The 15,212-nt window shown below is 34.3% G+C and overlaps 1 protein-coding gene across 5 annotated transcripts in view; it reads right to left on the reverse strand.

Moving 5' to 3' along the window:
- Positions 1 to 15,212, reverse strand: part of SPATA6 (spermatogenesis associated 6) — a 145,593-nt gene that overhangs the window by 65,709 nt on the left and 64,672 nt on the right. For all 5 annotated transcript variants that reach the window (XM_041738805.1, XM_041738804.1, XM_041738803.1 and 2 more), the window contains 3 exons: positions 14,286 to 14,579; positions 9,742 to 9,829; positions 1,952 to 1,992 (listed from right to left, as the gene is read on the reverse strand). In XM_041738805.1, coding sequence (XP_041594739.1) covers positions 1,952 to 1,992; positions 9,742 to 9,829; positions 14,286 to 14,579 — 423 coding nt within the window. The remainder of the gene's footprint in view (positions 1 to 1,951; positions 1,993 to 9,741; positions 9,830 to 14,285; positions 14,580 to 15,212) is intronic.

Consider the following 15,212-nt stretch of genomic DNA (forward strand, 5'->3'; position numbering starts at 1 on the left):
TCAAGACCACCAGACCATGACCTGAGCAGAAACCAAGAGTGAGATGCTTAACTGACTGAGCCACCCAAGTGCCACCTCCTGTTTTTTTTTAAGATTTTATAAACAAGAAGATTTTTTTAAAAGATGAAAATAAATATATGATTATAAATTGTAAAGCATAACTTGACAGAAACATACAAAGACAGGCTTATCCCTTAGGTAGACCAACTAGTGGCTTCACTGACAGACAAGGACTATCATGCTTTTTGATCTATGTGTGTGCATACCCACATATATATTACACACATCAGTATGCCTGTATGTATGTGTGTGTATTTGAAAACATTCCACATAATAGGATAGGTCTGGGGATCCCTGGGTGGCGCAGCGGTTTGGCGCCTGCCTTTGGCCCAGGGCGCGATCCTGGAGACCCGGGATCGAATCCCACGTCAGGCTCCTGGTGCATGGAGCCTGCTTCTCCCTCTGCCTGTATCTCTGCCTCTCTCTCTCTCTCTCTCTGTGACTATCATAAATAAATAAAAATTTAAAAAAAAAAATAGGATAGGTCTGCCCCAGGTGAATTATGCCAAGCAGCAGCCCTAAACGAGGGCACAACCAAATACAAACACTATATGAGGGACAGTTCCACCAATTCAAATGCTATATTCATAGTCCATACTAGTGGTTCTCAAATGCCAATCCTTGGGTAGATGGCAAGAGAGCTGTATCAGAATCACCTGGAAACTTATTAAAAATTTAAAAATATAAATAAATAAATAAATAAATAAATAAATAAATAAATAAGAATTTCCAGTCCCCATTCTCAACAATTTTTTTTTTTTAACAATTTCAATTTAGTACCTGGAATGCATTTTTATAAAGTTCCACCTAGATGATTCTGACACTGTTAGATTTGCACCCTTAGTCATATAGAGCCTTGATTCATTACATAACTGTTCCATATTTCTTGTATCATGCTCAAAGCATGGCAAAGTACTCAAACTGTGCTGTTTAGTGTCATTAAATGCAAAATAAATTGTTTTCAATTAAATAAGCAAAGGTATTAAAAGTAAAACTATGTTTTTTTGTGTTGTTTTTTTTTTCTCAAATATAGTGACACTCCTTATCAAAATTTCACTTAGCAACAGAAAAGACGACCTCTGAGGTGATGCTTCTTAAAATGGAGGACACAAACTACTAGTGTATGGCAGATAATTTAATATGGTACCCAAACTAATTTTAGATGATACACAAGATTATTTTACATGGCACATGGACATATGCTAAATAACACTGAGTTACAAAGGAAAAGATGTATTATCTTTTCAATTTTCTTTCAGTCAGAAATCCTCAGTAAGCTATTGGTATGTCTCCTGTACTTCTCTATCACTCCTTATCTCATTTTAAGAAATAGAGAACATGCCTCAGAGCCTTTGGAAAACAACCATTATCTAGCCAGAACTTAGTAACACTGTTCTCTTTTCACTGTATCCTTTAGGGCTATCATCCATCTAAGGCATGGGATACTGATATTTCATTTATAGTAGTGAGAAAAAAGGTGGATTTAAAGAAAATAGCATAAACTGCATACAGATTTTGTAAAAATTGTGAGGGCTCTAAGAATGAAGTTTAGAAACAGTACTGTGCAAAGTATTACTAAAATTAACAATCAATGCCTTTGTCTATGTATCTCTCTCTCACATACACACATATACATACACAAACACATTCAGTAAGTAATTATGTAAATAACCAAAAGCCACAATAATTATAGGAAGACATTCAATGAAAAGTCTATTCTACCACTTGACAATGTAGCCAAAATAATGATATTCCATGATGTGACAATTATTGTTTGTACATTTTCTTGACTAAATGATTATGATAATCTCTTACCATACATGTAAGAAACATACATATGCTTTTATGTGAGAGCCAAGACAATTAACATTCCGCAATTTATACTACATACCTTATAATCCTTGGGTCGGTAGCAGCCAAGATGAGAATGCTCTGAAAAAGGATGCACAAAAGAATTAAATTATACATACTTCATATCAAAAAGAAGATTAGGTTTTATCTTTGGTTTTTGCTACTATCATTCTGTTTCTATGATTATAATTTCACACAGCAGTTTTCAGAAAGATCTAAAAAATCCCTCAACAATGCCACATAAGTAAAGATGATATGCAACAAGTTAAAACTATATCTGTTCTTCAGCAATTAGGTGATTTCACAAATACTATTTTCATTAGAGTTGGAGATATCAGACTATAGACTGGAGATATCAGAATATATACAATCAACAATTGGTTGTTGCCAAACCAATTCACCTACATGAAATGGATAATCTTAAATTGATAAACCAGTTTATGAAGAAATATAATTTGAATATATAGATTTGATAGATATCGCCAAACTGCATATATTCCTATTCTTGGAGTCCACACTAGGGTCAAGTGAGTATAACGGAAAAAAAAACAGCTTTATAGTGTGGTGACATAGGGGTACAGACCTTTTTGACAAATAGATTTGTATTACAGTCCAATCCCTAACACCTCCTGTATAACCTTGGGCTCATTATTTAACCTTTCTCAGATTCCTCATCTGTCTCATGTACCTCTTTCATAAGTTCTTTTAAATATTATATGAAATATTACATGTGAGGCAATAAAATAAATGTTAGCTACTATTACTAACGTCATCATCAACATTGCTGCTCCCAAATTCTAAGTCAAACAAGCCTAGGTGCAATTTCCAATTCCACCACTTATTAAATGTATTACTTTGGACAAGTTATACAACTAATCTGTGTTTCATTCCTTAAATTAAAAGTATGAAGACAATGCCTACTTTGCCTCAGAGAGTCATAGTAATTAAATTATACAATTTATGAAAAGTTCCTAGCATAGTATCTGTAACAAAGTTGATTATAAAACTATTCTAACTTTCTCCTGGGATAAGGACCACTATATTGCAGATGCAGATTTGGGGTTTTACTCGTTAGTTAAAGGAGTCAATATTTAAGTATTATAATCTCTGTATATTAACATTCAAGCAAATCAGAACCATGGTTTGCAATTCTACTTCCTTATACATTCTAGTCAAAGCATTCTAACATCCTATAGTTTATTTTCCCAAACCACCTTAATCAAAAAGAAAAATGACTGTATAGAGACATAGAATATTCTATATTCAATTAATTAATTTTCTTTTATAGCACAAGATTTTGTTTGTTGTTCAAAAGTCCTGAACCATTACAGAGAAAGCTGAAACATTAATGTTTTTCACACAAGGCCAACTTCACCATTTAATTCAGTAGACTCAACTTACTTCAAGTGCTTTTCAAAATTAAAAATAAAAATAAATCCCAGCTCAACTCCTCTTCTATAAAGTCTAATAATATATAGTATGGCCACAGTAGCAGAAATAAAAGAATGATAAGGAAATAATGAACCTAATTCTCCACATATGCTAACTTTGAAAATTAAGGTAATAATTTCTATACTTGGTATATATTCTTTCTGGCAGCTAATGTAATATTAAAAGCATCAGTATATTAAAACACCAGTATGTCTTCTGCTTTCCACAATCCATTTATAGACTTACTCTAACAGGGACAGATTTATAATTTTCTTTTATTTTTAGAAATCTAGCTGTTACTGAGGTTCCCCCAATGTTTGCACTTAATCACCCTTACCAATAATTACTCACTAACAATATTCTAAAAGCAGGAGATAAAGGAGATAAAAGTCATGGCCCATGCTCATTAAATGCTCATAATTTACTTTGATTAAGTTATGCAAAGTTGAATAACAGCAGCATAAAACAAGAGGCTAAGTCAGAATGGTACAGGCAATTAATGCTATTTTTAAAAGTCATATCAGAAATTAATCTCTCAAGGTTGAATCTCTCAAGAAAAAAACTTCCTAGAAGAGGAGAAAGCTGACCTAGGCCTTAATGAATGGGTCACACTTAAAAGTATGAAGAAAAATTAGAGATAATTCAGATAGTGCTTGACTTTACTTCTTTAAACCTCAGGTTCCTTCACCTATAAAATGGAGATAAATAATAGTATCTAAAATTCTTGATTATTTTAAGTGACAATGAAATATTAGTACTTAGAATAGAGGCCAGCAGAAACACATTCATAAATGTTAGCTATTACTTGGTTCTCTAATAACCTCATGAAATAGGTGTCATGTACCAAATATTTGTATCCTTTCAAAATTTGTATGTTGAAGCCCTGGCCCTCAACAGGCTCAATTATGACTCAGTCCTAAAGGACCAATCTGACTTTAACCAAGAAGGACTTAAGGGGCTTTCATTTAAAGCTTAGCATCCCTGTAACAGCTCATTCTTTCTATTAAAGTAATTCTTGAGCCGCATTCTGATGATTATAGCCAATATGTGTTCCCTATCAGTCAATCCCTATTTTGGCAAACTTTATAGTACCCTACCTCAAAGGGTACTACCATTTTCTTTTTTTCATAATTTCAAGAAATTGATCCCCATTCTGGTAGTGAGTGCAAAGCATCCCTGCTGATAAATGTGTGTACCTATGAACCTTCAAAGAGCATGCCCCTGGACTCCTTTATCAGTATTTACCCTATTGTTATCCTAATGTACACATAACATTGTAAGGCTGGCCTCTGTTCTCCTGTGAATTTATGGGCCATTCAGCCATGTGTTTGCTATTTGCCAGTCCCTATAACTGGAAGCAAAGCTAAGATGTCCAGCTTTATAAAATAAAACCACAGTTGAGTATCTCTCAGGAGATCCTACCTTCTAAAAAGGAAAGACATATAACATGTGTTTTCTAGATGTTTTCTGTCTCTTGCTCATTTGTGACACCTTCACCAGAAACTATTTACTCTGACTTCTGATGTTTTCTTCTTTCTTATTTCTATCACTGTCTGAAGTCTCAGCAGCAAAAGTCTCCGACTTTCCCTCTCACTATTTTTTTATTGTTTGAAGTCTAGCAAATAGCACACTTATCAGTGACTGGAAGAGTGATGATCAAGAAAAATTATAAATTATTGTCTAATAAGTACATGAAAAAACATTCAATGCCATTACTCAGATGTAAATTAAAATTGCAGTGAGACAGGACTGCCTACTCACTAGAATGGTTAAAATAAAGGCAACAACAAGGCACGCCTGGGTGGCTCAGCGGTTAAGCATCTGCCTTCAGCCCAGGGCGTGATCCTGGAGACCCGGGATCGAGTCCCATGTCAGGCTTCCTGCATGGAGCCTGCTTCTCACTCTGCCTGTGTCTCTGCCGTTCTCTCTCCCTCTCTGCCCCCCGTCCCTGTATCCCTCATAAATAAATAAATAAAATCTTAAAAAATAGTAATAATAAAGTGGCTTTACCATTAAAAAAAAATAAAGGCAACAACAAGTGCTGTCAAAGATGTGGAAAAACTAGACCATCATATACTGCTGGTGGAAATGTAAAATGGTACAGCCATGTTGGAAAACAGTGGCAATTTCTTAAAAAGTCAAACATAAATTTACCATATGAACTAGCAAGTCACTCCTACCTATCTATTCATAAGAAATAAAAACATGTATCTATGCGAAGACTTCAATGCAAATGCTCAAAGTAACATCATTTATAATGGCCAAAAAGTGGAAATAATATAGGGGCTCAGGGTGGGAATACAGATTTACTGCAAATGAGTATGAGGAAACTCTTTCGGATGATAAAAATACTCTAAGAATGGATTGTGGTGATTTTACAACTGTGCAAATTTATTTAAAATACTTCAGTTGTGTACGCAAAGCAGGTGAAATTTATGATATATAAATTATAGGTTACTAATGTTCTTAAGAATGATTAATAAATAATAAAGAAATGAAGAAACTAAAAGATGAATTCCTAAAAATGACATAGCTCTGCTGCTCACTGCTCTATGAGATGAGGAAGCATACATTTAAATAAAAGCTGAAACAAATAAAATATTTTGCTAACAAATATATTTATGATGACTATGCTATTTTACTCAGAAGAGTTTAATGTTGCTATTTATTGCTCTCTACTCAAGTTATGACATAGGAGGATTTGGAATGTAATTTCCAACTTATTTTACTTTACAAACAACCACCAAACAAAGAGATTAGTGGAAGCTCATAAAAGAATCTTCAAATGAAGGGAATAAGAGAAGTTTCCAGAATCGAACATCTTTTCATATTCTAAGGAAATAAAAAGGGGCCCAGATGATAACCTCAATTTTCTCCTCAAAAACACCAATGGTTGGCTAAAGCTTACAAACATTCTTGTAGCGGAAGACATGCTGGATCTTTTTAAAAGGACTACACATATTACAATGATACACTATGGAAATTCCAGATAAAGAAATTGTGCTTGAAAAATTTATCTTAAAAAAATATACCTAAGTGGAAGTAGAGAAAGTAGGAGGAGGTTGGTGAGGGTAAGGAGGTTGGGCCAGGAAGCGTTGGACCCCAGACTGACCAGGGCTGTTCTGTAACTCTCCAACAAGACACTCAGCCTGTCCAGGCCTCTGTCATTTTTCTTGATCAAATATAGTTAAATTCATCCTCATGCAATTATAATGATGACTAAAATAGTCAATAGTGATGAAATGGTATCCTATAAAAACTGAAGAATTTTTAGGCAAGATAATTTGGCAAGAAAAGTTTTAAGAATTTCCAATTAAGTAAAATAATCACTAGTGAAAATTCACTATCATAAGAGATTCTTTTTTTTTTTTAGGTTATTTATTTATTTATTCATGAGAAAGAGAGAGGTAGAGACACAGGCAGAGGGAGAAGCAGGCTCCATACAGGGAGCCTGATGTGGGACTCCATCCTGGGTCTCCAGGATCACACCCCAGGCTAAAGGCGGCGCTAAACCGCTGAGCCACCCGGGCCGTCCTCATAAGAGATTCTATAAGAAATTCCCATATGTATTTCAATAGTTGATGAGACCCCAAAACACAACCATCCAATTGCTAGACAGGAAAAATAAAAGGGAGTTAAAAGAACAAGGACATTCAAAGTACAAAAATGAGATGGAAAAGCAAGTAATAAATGTACAAAGAATAATGGAATTTTAAAAAATCACTACTTGGAAAACAGTAATAAATTGTTTCAAGCAAGAATCATCAATGTGTGTATGCTAAAGGGGTCAAAGTGAAGGAGTAACGGGATATAATAGTCTCAAAGTATCTCCTTATTAATTACAAAGGCAAGAAATAGCATTTTTATGATGGAGAAGCCTAGCAGACCCCATCTTAATTAAGTGAGCAAATGAATATCACCAGTAACAAAGCAGTATCACATACTTCCTGACATGTTGCACTGAGAGTAAACATCACATTTGTTATATTCTGGAGGGGAGAGGGAGTGGAAATGAATCATCTAAATCTAATCATGAGGGGAAAAAAAATCAAACAAACCCAAATTGAGGGACATTCTACCAAATAACTGGCCTGTACTCTTCAAAATTATTAATGTCAAACACAAAGAAAGTTTAAGGACTGAGCATTCTAAGGAAAACTGAAGAGACACGGTAACCGAAGGCCATGCATTATGTGGAATTTCTTTTGCTATAAAGATATTATGAGGACAAGCAGCAAAGTTAGAGTTAGGTCTATAGATTAGTTATTATTATTACATCATTGTCAATTTCCTGCTTTTCATAATTATATCACATAATATCTACATTAGTCTCTGGCTGCCATAAAAAAATATCATATAGACTGGGGGGCATATACACCAGACATTTATTTCTCACAGTTCTGGAGGCTGGAAGTCTGAAATCCAGGTGCCAGTGCAGGCAGGTTGTGGGGAGGGGTCTAGTTCTGGTTTGAAGATGGCTACCTTCTGCTTGTGTCCTCACAAGGCAGAGACAGAAAGCAAGATCTCTGGTTTCTCTTCTCTTAAGGGCACTGATCCTATCATGAGGGCCCCACCCTCTAATCTTATCTAAACCTAATTACCTTCCAAAGGCCCCATTTCCAAATACTAACACATTTTATGTTAGAGCTTCAACATAAGGATTTTGGAGGGACACAATTCTGTCCAATAGCAATGTCCTTGTCAAAAAAAAAAAAAGTTTATACACAAACATACATACAGAGTTGGAGGTGGGGGAGGAGATAAAGAGGGAACAGCAAATAAACAGTTCTGCTCGTAAATATATAATAATCATCAAGAGAAATCAGACACTTCCGTTCATCCCAAAAACATCTTCCGAAGAAACATCTATATTGAAGTTATTTTCGATTTTCTTGTTCTTAAACCTTATTTTCCACATCCATAAATTTCTTCCAAGAGGGGAAACAGCATATAACATCTGTTCCTAATTTCATATAATTTGCTATTGTGTTATAAAAGACTTATTGATTACCACATCTATCTCTCTACTAATGCTAAAAAAGCAAAATAAATGAGCACAAATTCTGCATGTTCTCAGAGAAGAATGTTTCATTTCCCCATTAAAAGAGAGAGAGAGATTCCAGATTACAGTTTAGAAACAAAAAGAAATGGAGCCCACTACATGTTATGATTGTATTTTTTTCACTCTCTCATTTTTCTTCTTCTATGCCTTTCCCAGTGTGTGTAGTGAATTAACTTAAAGGCTGCTGGGGAATACTTGCCAAACCAATGACTACAGATATTAACACTCAAATATCCCTAAAGACATACAATACTATTTAATCTTCATAAAAGTCATCTCCAGATTGAACTGAAAAAATAACTAATCATGGGATCCCTGGGTGGCGCAGCGGTTTGGCGCCTGCCTTTGGCCCGGGGCGCGATCCTGGAGACCCGGGATCGAATCCCACGTCGGGCTCCCGGTGCATGGAGCCTGCTTCTCCCTCTGCCTGTGTCTCTGCCTCTCTCTCTCTCTGTGTGACTATCATAAATAAATAAAAATTTAAAAAAAATAACTAATCATTAGAGCCAGGAACTATGATAAAAAGATTTCTGTAAACTAAACTTAAAGGACACTATTTTTTCAGAAATGTAAGTATTAACTGCTGATATTAAGACCTATGTGCTAGGGTATTTTACATGGTCATATTTACCATATCATCTTCATTCTGCAATATATTATCAAAGTAGTTAAAATGATTTAAGAATGCTCAACTTAGGGCAGCCCGGGTGGCTGAGCGGTTTAGTGCTGCCTTCAGTCCAGGGCGTGACTCTGGAGACCCAGGATCGAGTCCCACATCAGGCTCCCTGCAAGGAGCCTGCTTCTCCCTCTGCCTGTGCCTCTGCCTCACTCTGTCTCTCTCTATGTCTCTCATAAATAAATAAATGAAATCTTAAAAAAAAAAAAGAATGCTCAATTTATGAATAAGTGACAAAGAAAGTACTCAAATACATTTGTAAATGTATGTCCAAAACCTGTAACCTTAAACTCTTTTTATTATGGTGTTTCCCAAAGCCTATTCCACAAACTAAGGAGTATGGTTCCATCGTCAAATAAATTTAGAAATCATTGAGCAAAACAAAATCAAGTTGTTTTTTTCTTCACGAGAAGGTATCAGTCTTTAATATGCTACTATGTATTTTGAATCTCAAAGAGGGAGATTAGTTTATGGCCACACAGAAATTTTATTATTTTTAGAGAGTACTTATATGGGCATCCCATGAGTCTTAAAAAGTAGCCCTATGCCTTATTTACCAATAATATAGCAAAGAATCTATTTTGGTTCATTAATGCCAAGTGAAAGCCTTGATTGTAGCCAAGGCAACTAAAGCAATGAAGAGAGACAACTTTTAACTTACCATTGTGCATCCTGGACCATCCATCTCTTTCACAGTCTCTGCCAGAAGATCCAAATAAAGCATCAGCCCTGGGACTTGGGGGGTCGACCTAGAAGATGAAGGATTTAAAGTCAAAGAACTTAAATTTTCTTTTTAGTCTCATGGTACCAGAAAATCAACTCAAGTACATAGACTGTAGTCATCAGGTTGGCATGACAAGGCCTGTGTGAAGCCAGAGCTTAGTTGAGTATTTTACTGTTCATGTTTAAACAAAATTGAAATTAAACTCCAAAAATTTTTAATTATAAATTTGAAATTATAAATTTCACTTTGTAATTCACTTTATAATTTGTAAAATTATAAATTTCAAATTATAATTGTAGTTGAAATGTCTGTTACCCTATTGCCCAGTTGGTTTTCCATTTAAAAAGCTACAAAAGGGGAATCTATTTTGCTACATTTTAAAAAGCAAGTTTAGGATTTGCTACTTAACAGATACTGAATTTTAACAGTGTCTTTACTTGGCTATGTTCAGAGCCCAGCATGCCTAATGCTTTATAGCTCACAGATTATTATAGTCAAGCATGTTTTCTTTTTTTTTTAAGCATGTTTTCTAATGAAAAAGAAAAAAAGTCAGTGATATAAACTGTAAAAAAAGATACCTCCATTGATCAAAATTAAACATTTTGTACATAAAAGGACACTATTAAGAAAGTTAAAAGCAAACCATTTAATAAAAATATATATTTGCAAATAATTATCTGACAAGGCACTGATATCCCAAATATATAAAGAAACTTCTACAACTCAAGAAAAAAAACCTCTCTCAAAAAGTGGGCAAAGAACTTAAGTACACATTTCTCCAACAGATATGCAAATGACAAGCACAAAAATATTCAATATCACTAATCATTAGGGAAATATAATTCAAAATCACGGTGAGAGATACTACTTCATGATGTGAATGTGCTTAATGCCACTAAACTATAAATGGTTAAAATGGTAAATTTTATATTGTGTATATTTTACCACAATTTTTAAAAACTTAAGCTTTAAAATAAGGAGAGTGAAAAAAGAAGCCATACAATGAGAAAATATTTACAAAGCATACCTGATAAAGATTTAGAATCCTAAATATAGAAAGAAAACTTACAAGTAAATATCAGAAAAAAAAATCCAATTAAAAATAGACAAAGAACTTGAATGGACATTACTCCAAAGAAAATATACAAATGGCTAAAGGGCACATAAAACGATGCTCAACATCATTACTTATAAGGAAAATGTGAATTAAAACCATAATAGGAAAAAAAAAAGCCATAATGAGGGACCACTCCACACCCCTTGGAGGTCTATAATAAAAAGAAAACAAAGCAAAATAGTATTAGCAAGAATGTAGATAAAGTAAAGCCCTCATACATTGCTGAAGAGAATGCAAAATGGTACAGCCTCTGTGGAAAACAGTTTGATAATTCCTCAAAAGTTAAACAGAGACATACTCAGCAATTCCGCTCTTAGGTATTAAAGCAGTTAGGCATTAAAACAGGTATTCAAATGGAAACTTGTGTTTGAATGTTCATAGCAGCACTAGTCACACACCAGAAGGTGAACACAGCTCAATGTCCATCAACAGATGAACAGATGAACAAACTGTGGTACATATTCATACCAGGGGCTGAAGAAAGGGAGAAATGCTGAATGAATGCTTAATGAATACAGGGTTTCAGGATGATGAAAAAGTTCTGGAACTAGACAGTTGTGACATTTGCACAATATGTACTTACTGCCATTGAATTATATACTTTGAAATGGTTGAAGTGGTGCATTTTATGAGTATTTTACTGCAATAGAAAAAAAAGATCCTATTCTGTATGAATGAGAAAGAAAATAATTCTGTTTAACTTTTCTGGGATGATAGTGCCAGTTTGCTTGGGAGCATGCTGGTTGGTTTCTTGAAACTGCTCTTTACTACCTTAAGACTTTTTCACATGATGCATGTAAAACTAGAATGTCTTTCCTAAAAGTACTAACTTTTGGGACACCTGGGTGGCTCAATGGTTGAGCATCTGCCCTTGGCTGAGGTCATGATCCCGGGTTGGGGATTGAGTCCCAAGAAAGGCTCTCTGTGAGGAGGACGCTTCTCTGTCTGCCTTTGTCTCTGCCTTTCTCTGTGTCTCTCAAAAATAAACAAATAAAATCTTTTTAAAAAAATAAAAGTATTATTAACTTTTTACATATGCATATATAAAATTATTTTTCTTGAGAGAGAGCATGTGTGTCGCCAAGGGGGAGGGGCAGAGGGGGAGAGAGAATCTTAAAGAGACTCCATGTCCAGCATGAAGCCTGATGTAGGGCTCCATCTCACAACCTTGAGATCATGACCTGAGTTGAAATCAAGAGTTGGACACTTAACAGGTGCCTGTGAAATTAAAATTTTGTTTATCAAGTACTTTTGAAATTGTGAATGGCTACAGGGGAAGAAATGATATCTCTATGCAAATACAATTGGAAAAATTCAGTTTCCTATACAATAATATAAGCATATATAATATAACTGGAGGCTTAGACGTATGCATCTTTTCTGTTCATTGGAAAGCTGTAAAGGAAATCTCTTCAGTGAAAACATTAAGGTATACACCCAGCAGTATTAGAATTAATTCCACTTTGAACACCTGTGTGAAAAACAGTAATTTAATGAGCATTTGAAGAGAAGTTATTTCCCTCCACAATTTTTTTGTTTGTGTGGCTAACTCCCACGAACTATTACTGGTTATTCTGCACATAGGCATTTTAATTAAAATGCTACTATTCCTTAAGATTAGAATTTAATATATCCTTTCTTTTCAACTTAGTTTACAACTATGACCAGTTATAAATTGAAAGGTTTCTGAAACTGCCATCAAACATCAAACAGTAAATCTTATCTGGCTATTATTCCAACAACAAGGGGATCCCTGGGTGGCGCAGCGGTTTGGCGCCTGGCTTTGGCCCAGGGCACGATCCTGGAGACCCGGGATCGAATCCCACGTCGGGCTCCCGGTGCATGGAGCCTGCTTCTCCCTCTGCCTGTGTCTCTGCCTCTCTCTCTCTCTCTGTGTGACTATCATAAATAAATAAATAAATAAATAAATAACTAAATAAATAAATAAATAAATAAATAAATAAAATATTCCAACAACAAAAAAATGTGGCCAGTACCCATAAATAAATTCTATAGAAATAAAACAAATATAATCACAATAATCTCAATAAAACATTATCATTAAAAAGTACCTATTATAAGTTTTCTTTTTACAATAAAAAATTTTGTTACTTAAGGCTAAAGAATAAAGGATTCATAGTCAAAATATAAAAATGGAATGAAATGTTGCTTAAATGTAATTACATTTAAAGTTAAAAAATATCACACAAAAAATCTGAATTTTCAGATGGTATATTTTCAAAAACCCATCAGTCTATCCAAGAAGTGGGACGCCTAGGTGGCTCAGTGGTTGAGCCAATGCCTTCGGCTCAGGTCATGATCCTGGGGTCCTGGGATCAAGTCCCGCATCAGGCTTCCCACAGGAAGTCTGCTTCTCCCTCTGCCTCTCTCATGAATAAATAAATAAAATCTTAAAAAAAAAAAAACTGATCTAAGGAGCATCTTTACATGTTTACATTTATATTTACATATTAGAATTTAGAAAAAATGAATTAGACATTAAAGTCAGAAATAACTTTATAGAAAAAAGAAATAACTTTATAGATAACCTCAAAAGTTGTTTTACTTCTGTAGGCACTTAAATATTAACTTATTATTATATGTATTTATAAGTAATTTTTTATTAATTTGCCAGCTTTTGTTAAAGAAATGCTTCTAAGATAAAAATTCTTTACAAAAATTTAAGAAACTATGAGCATTTCTAAGTCCTTTATTAAAAATCCTGAAATATTATAGACCCTTAAAATTAGCCAAAGTCTACCTATCACATGAACACAAGCTCTAAGCTTAAACCATTTCAAAAGCAGTCTTCTGTTTGGGAATATTAGATCTACGCTACCCTAAGTTAACTCTCTTCACTTTTAAAGGCCTTCCCATCCCCATCAAATAATGATTTGCTTCAAAGATCCATTATATAAGGTTTACCCAAGGGATATAATATCAAAGGAAACTTAACTTTCCATTTTAATTTTTTAAAAGGCTAGAAAAAGGGAGTCTTCCTTTTTATAAAGAAAGTTGGTCTTCTTTTAAAACCCTACTCTGCCATTTTAGTACTAATGTTAATTTTATCTAAGTTCAATTTGTAGAGTTATTACACTGCCCAGTGTATACGAAGAAAGGAAATGGGTACTTAAAGGATTTAACATGGCAATCATAAAGGAACTTGATCTCTGTCAGGTTTAAAGACTGACAAAAGAATGCTCTTTTACTCTAAGTTAATTTTCCAGTTTAGATTGCTGGGCTAACAGTTCAAGAAAGAATATTATTAATAAAAGCCAGAAGTTGAAAGAAGTTTCAGAATAATATTTTAGTGAAAGAACAAATTAGATCGGTTTCAAATGGATATGTTTAAAAGAACACATACATGTCTAATCACAAATGGAGGTTTATCTGTTTCTTTTTTGAATTCATAGGGTCCCAGATTTAAATGGGCCAGCCGCCGCCTGGTGTCTTCAGATAGCTCACACATGCGTCTTTTTGTGTAGGGAGATGGAGAGTGTGATTTTGAAGAAATTGTAGGCTGTTCGTAGTTTTTTGCATTTATGCAATATTTATTTCTCTCAGGTGACTTGGATTTTTTCTTTTGTGATCTCGATGTTCTGCTTTGCAGTCTGCCGTGTGATTTTTCAACTGGAGCCGTATGGTAAATAAATTTATCCTAAACATAAAAAATAAAAATTAACTTGGGCAGAAGATATATGTAAAGATATATATAGATCTATCTATAAATTACAAGTAGAAAAAAACTTTAAAAATTAATCTAAGGCACATGTAATCTATGAAAGCCAACTAGATTAGTCTTTTCTATCTATGCTAGACAAAGATTACTCTTTTCTATCTATGCTATATAAAGATTACTCTTTGTCTAGTAGTTAATCAAGTATATGGTATTCTTAAGTCTAACAAGTACTTCTGAAAATAAAAGCCGAATATTAAATCATATGAAAAATCTAAGAACCAAGGTCAGAAAAAATTAGTTTGCAGTGTGCTAAAGAATTAATGTAAACATTGGTTTATCATTTGTAATTAAGTATCCAAGTAATTGGCTATATAATTTAAGAAGGCTCTCCCTTTTGTTTTTAGAGAGAGTGAAGAGATTGGGGAGGGCAGAGGGAGACAGACAGGATCTTAAGCAGACTTTACACAGAGCTCAACATGAGGTTCAATCCCAGGACCCAGAGATCAAGACCTGAGCTGAAATCAGGAGTTGGAGCTTAACCAACTGAGCCACCCATGTGGCCCAAGAGGGCTCTCTTTAGTAATGTTACAAATACACATGGCTAAGTAGGTG

Source organism: Vulpes lagopus, chromosome 23 (genome assembly GCF_018345385.1).
Source record: "Vulpes lagopus strain Blue_001 chromosome 23, ASM1834538v1, whole genome shotgun sequence".
NCBI lineage: Eukaryota > Metazoa > Chordata > Mammalia > Carnivora > Canidae > Vulpes > Vulpes lagopus.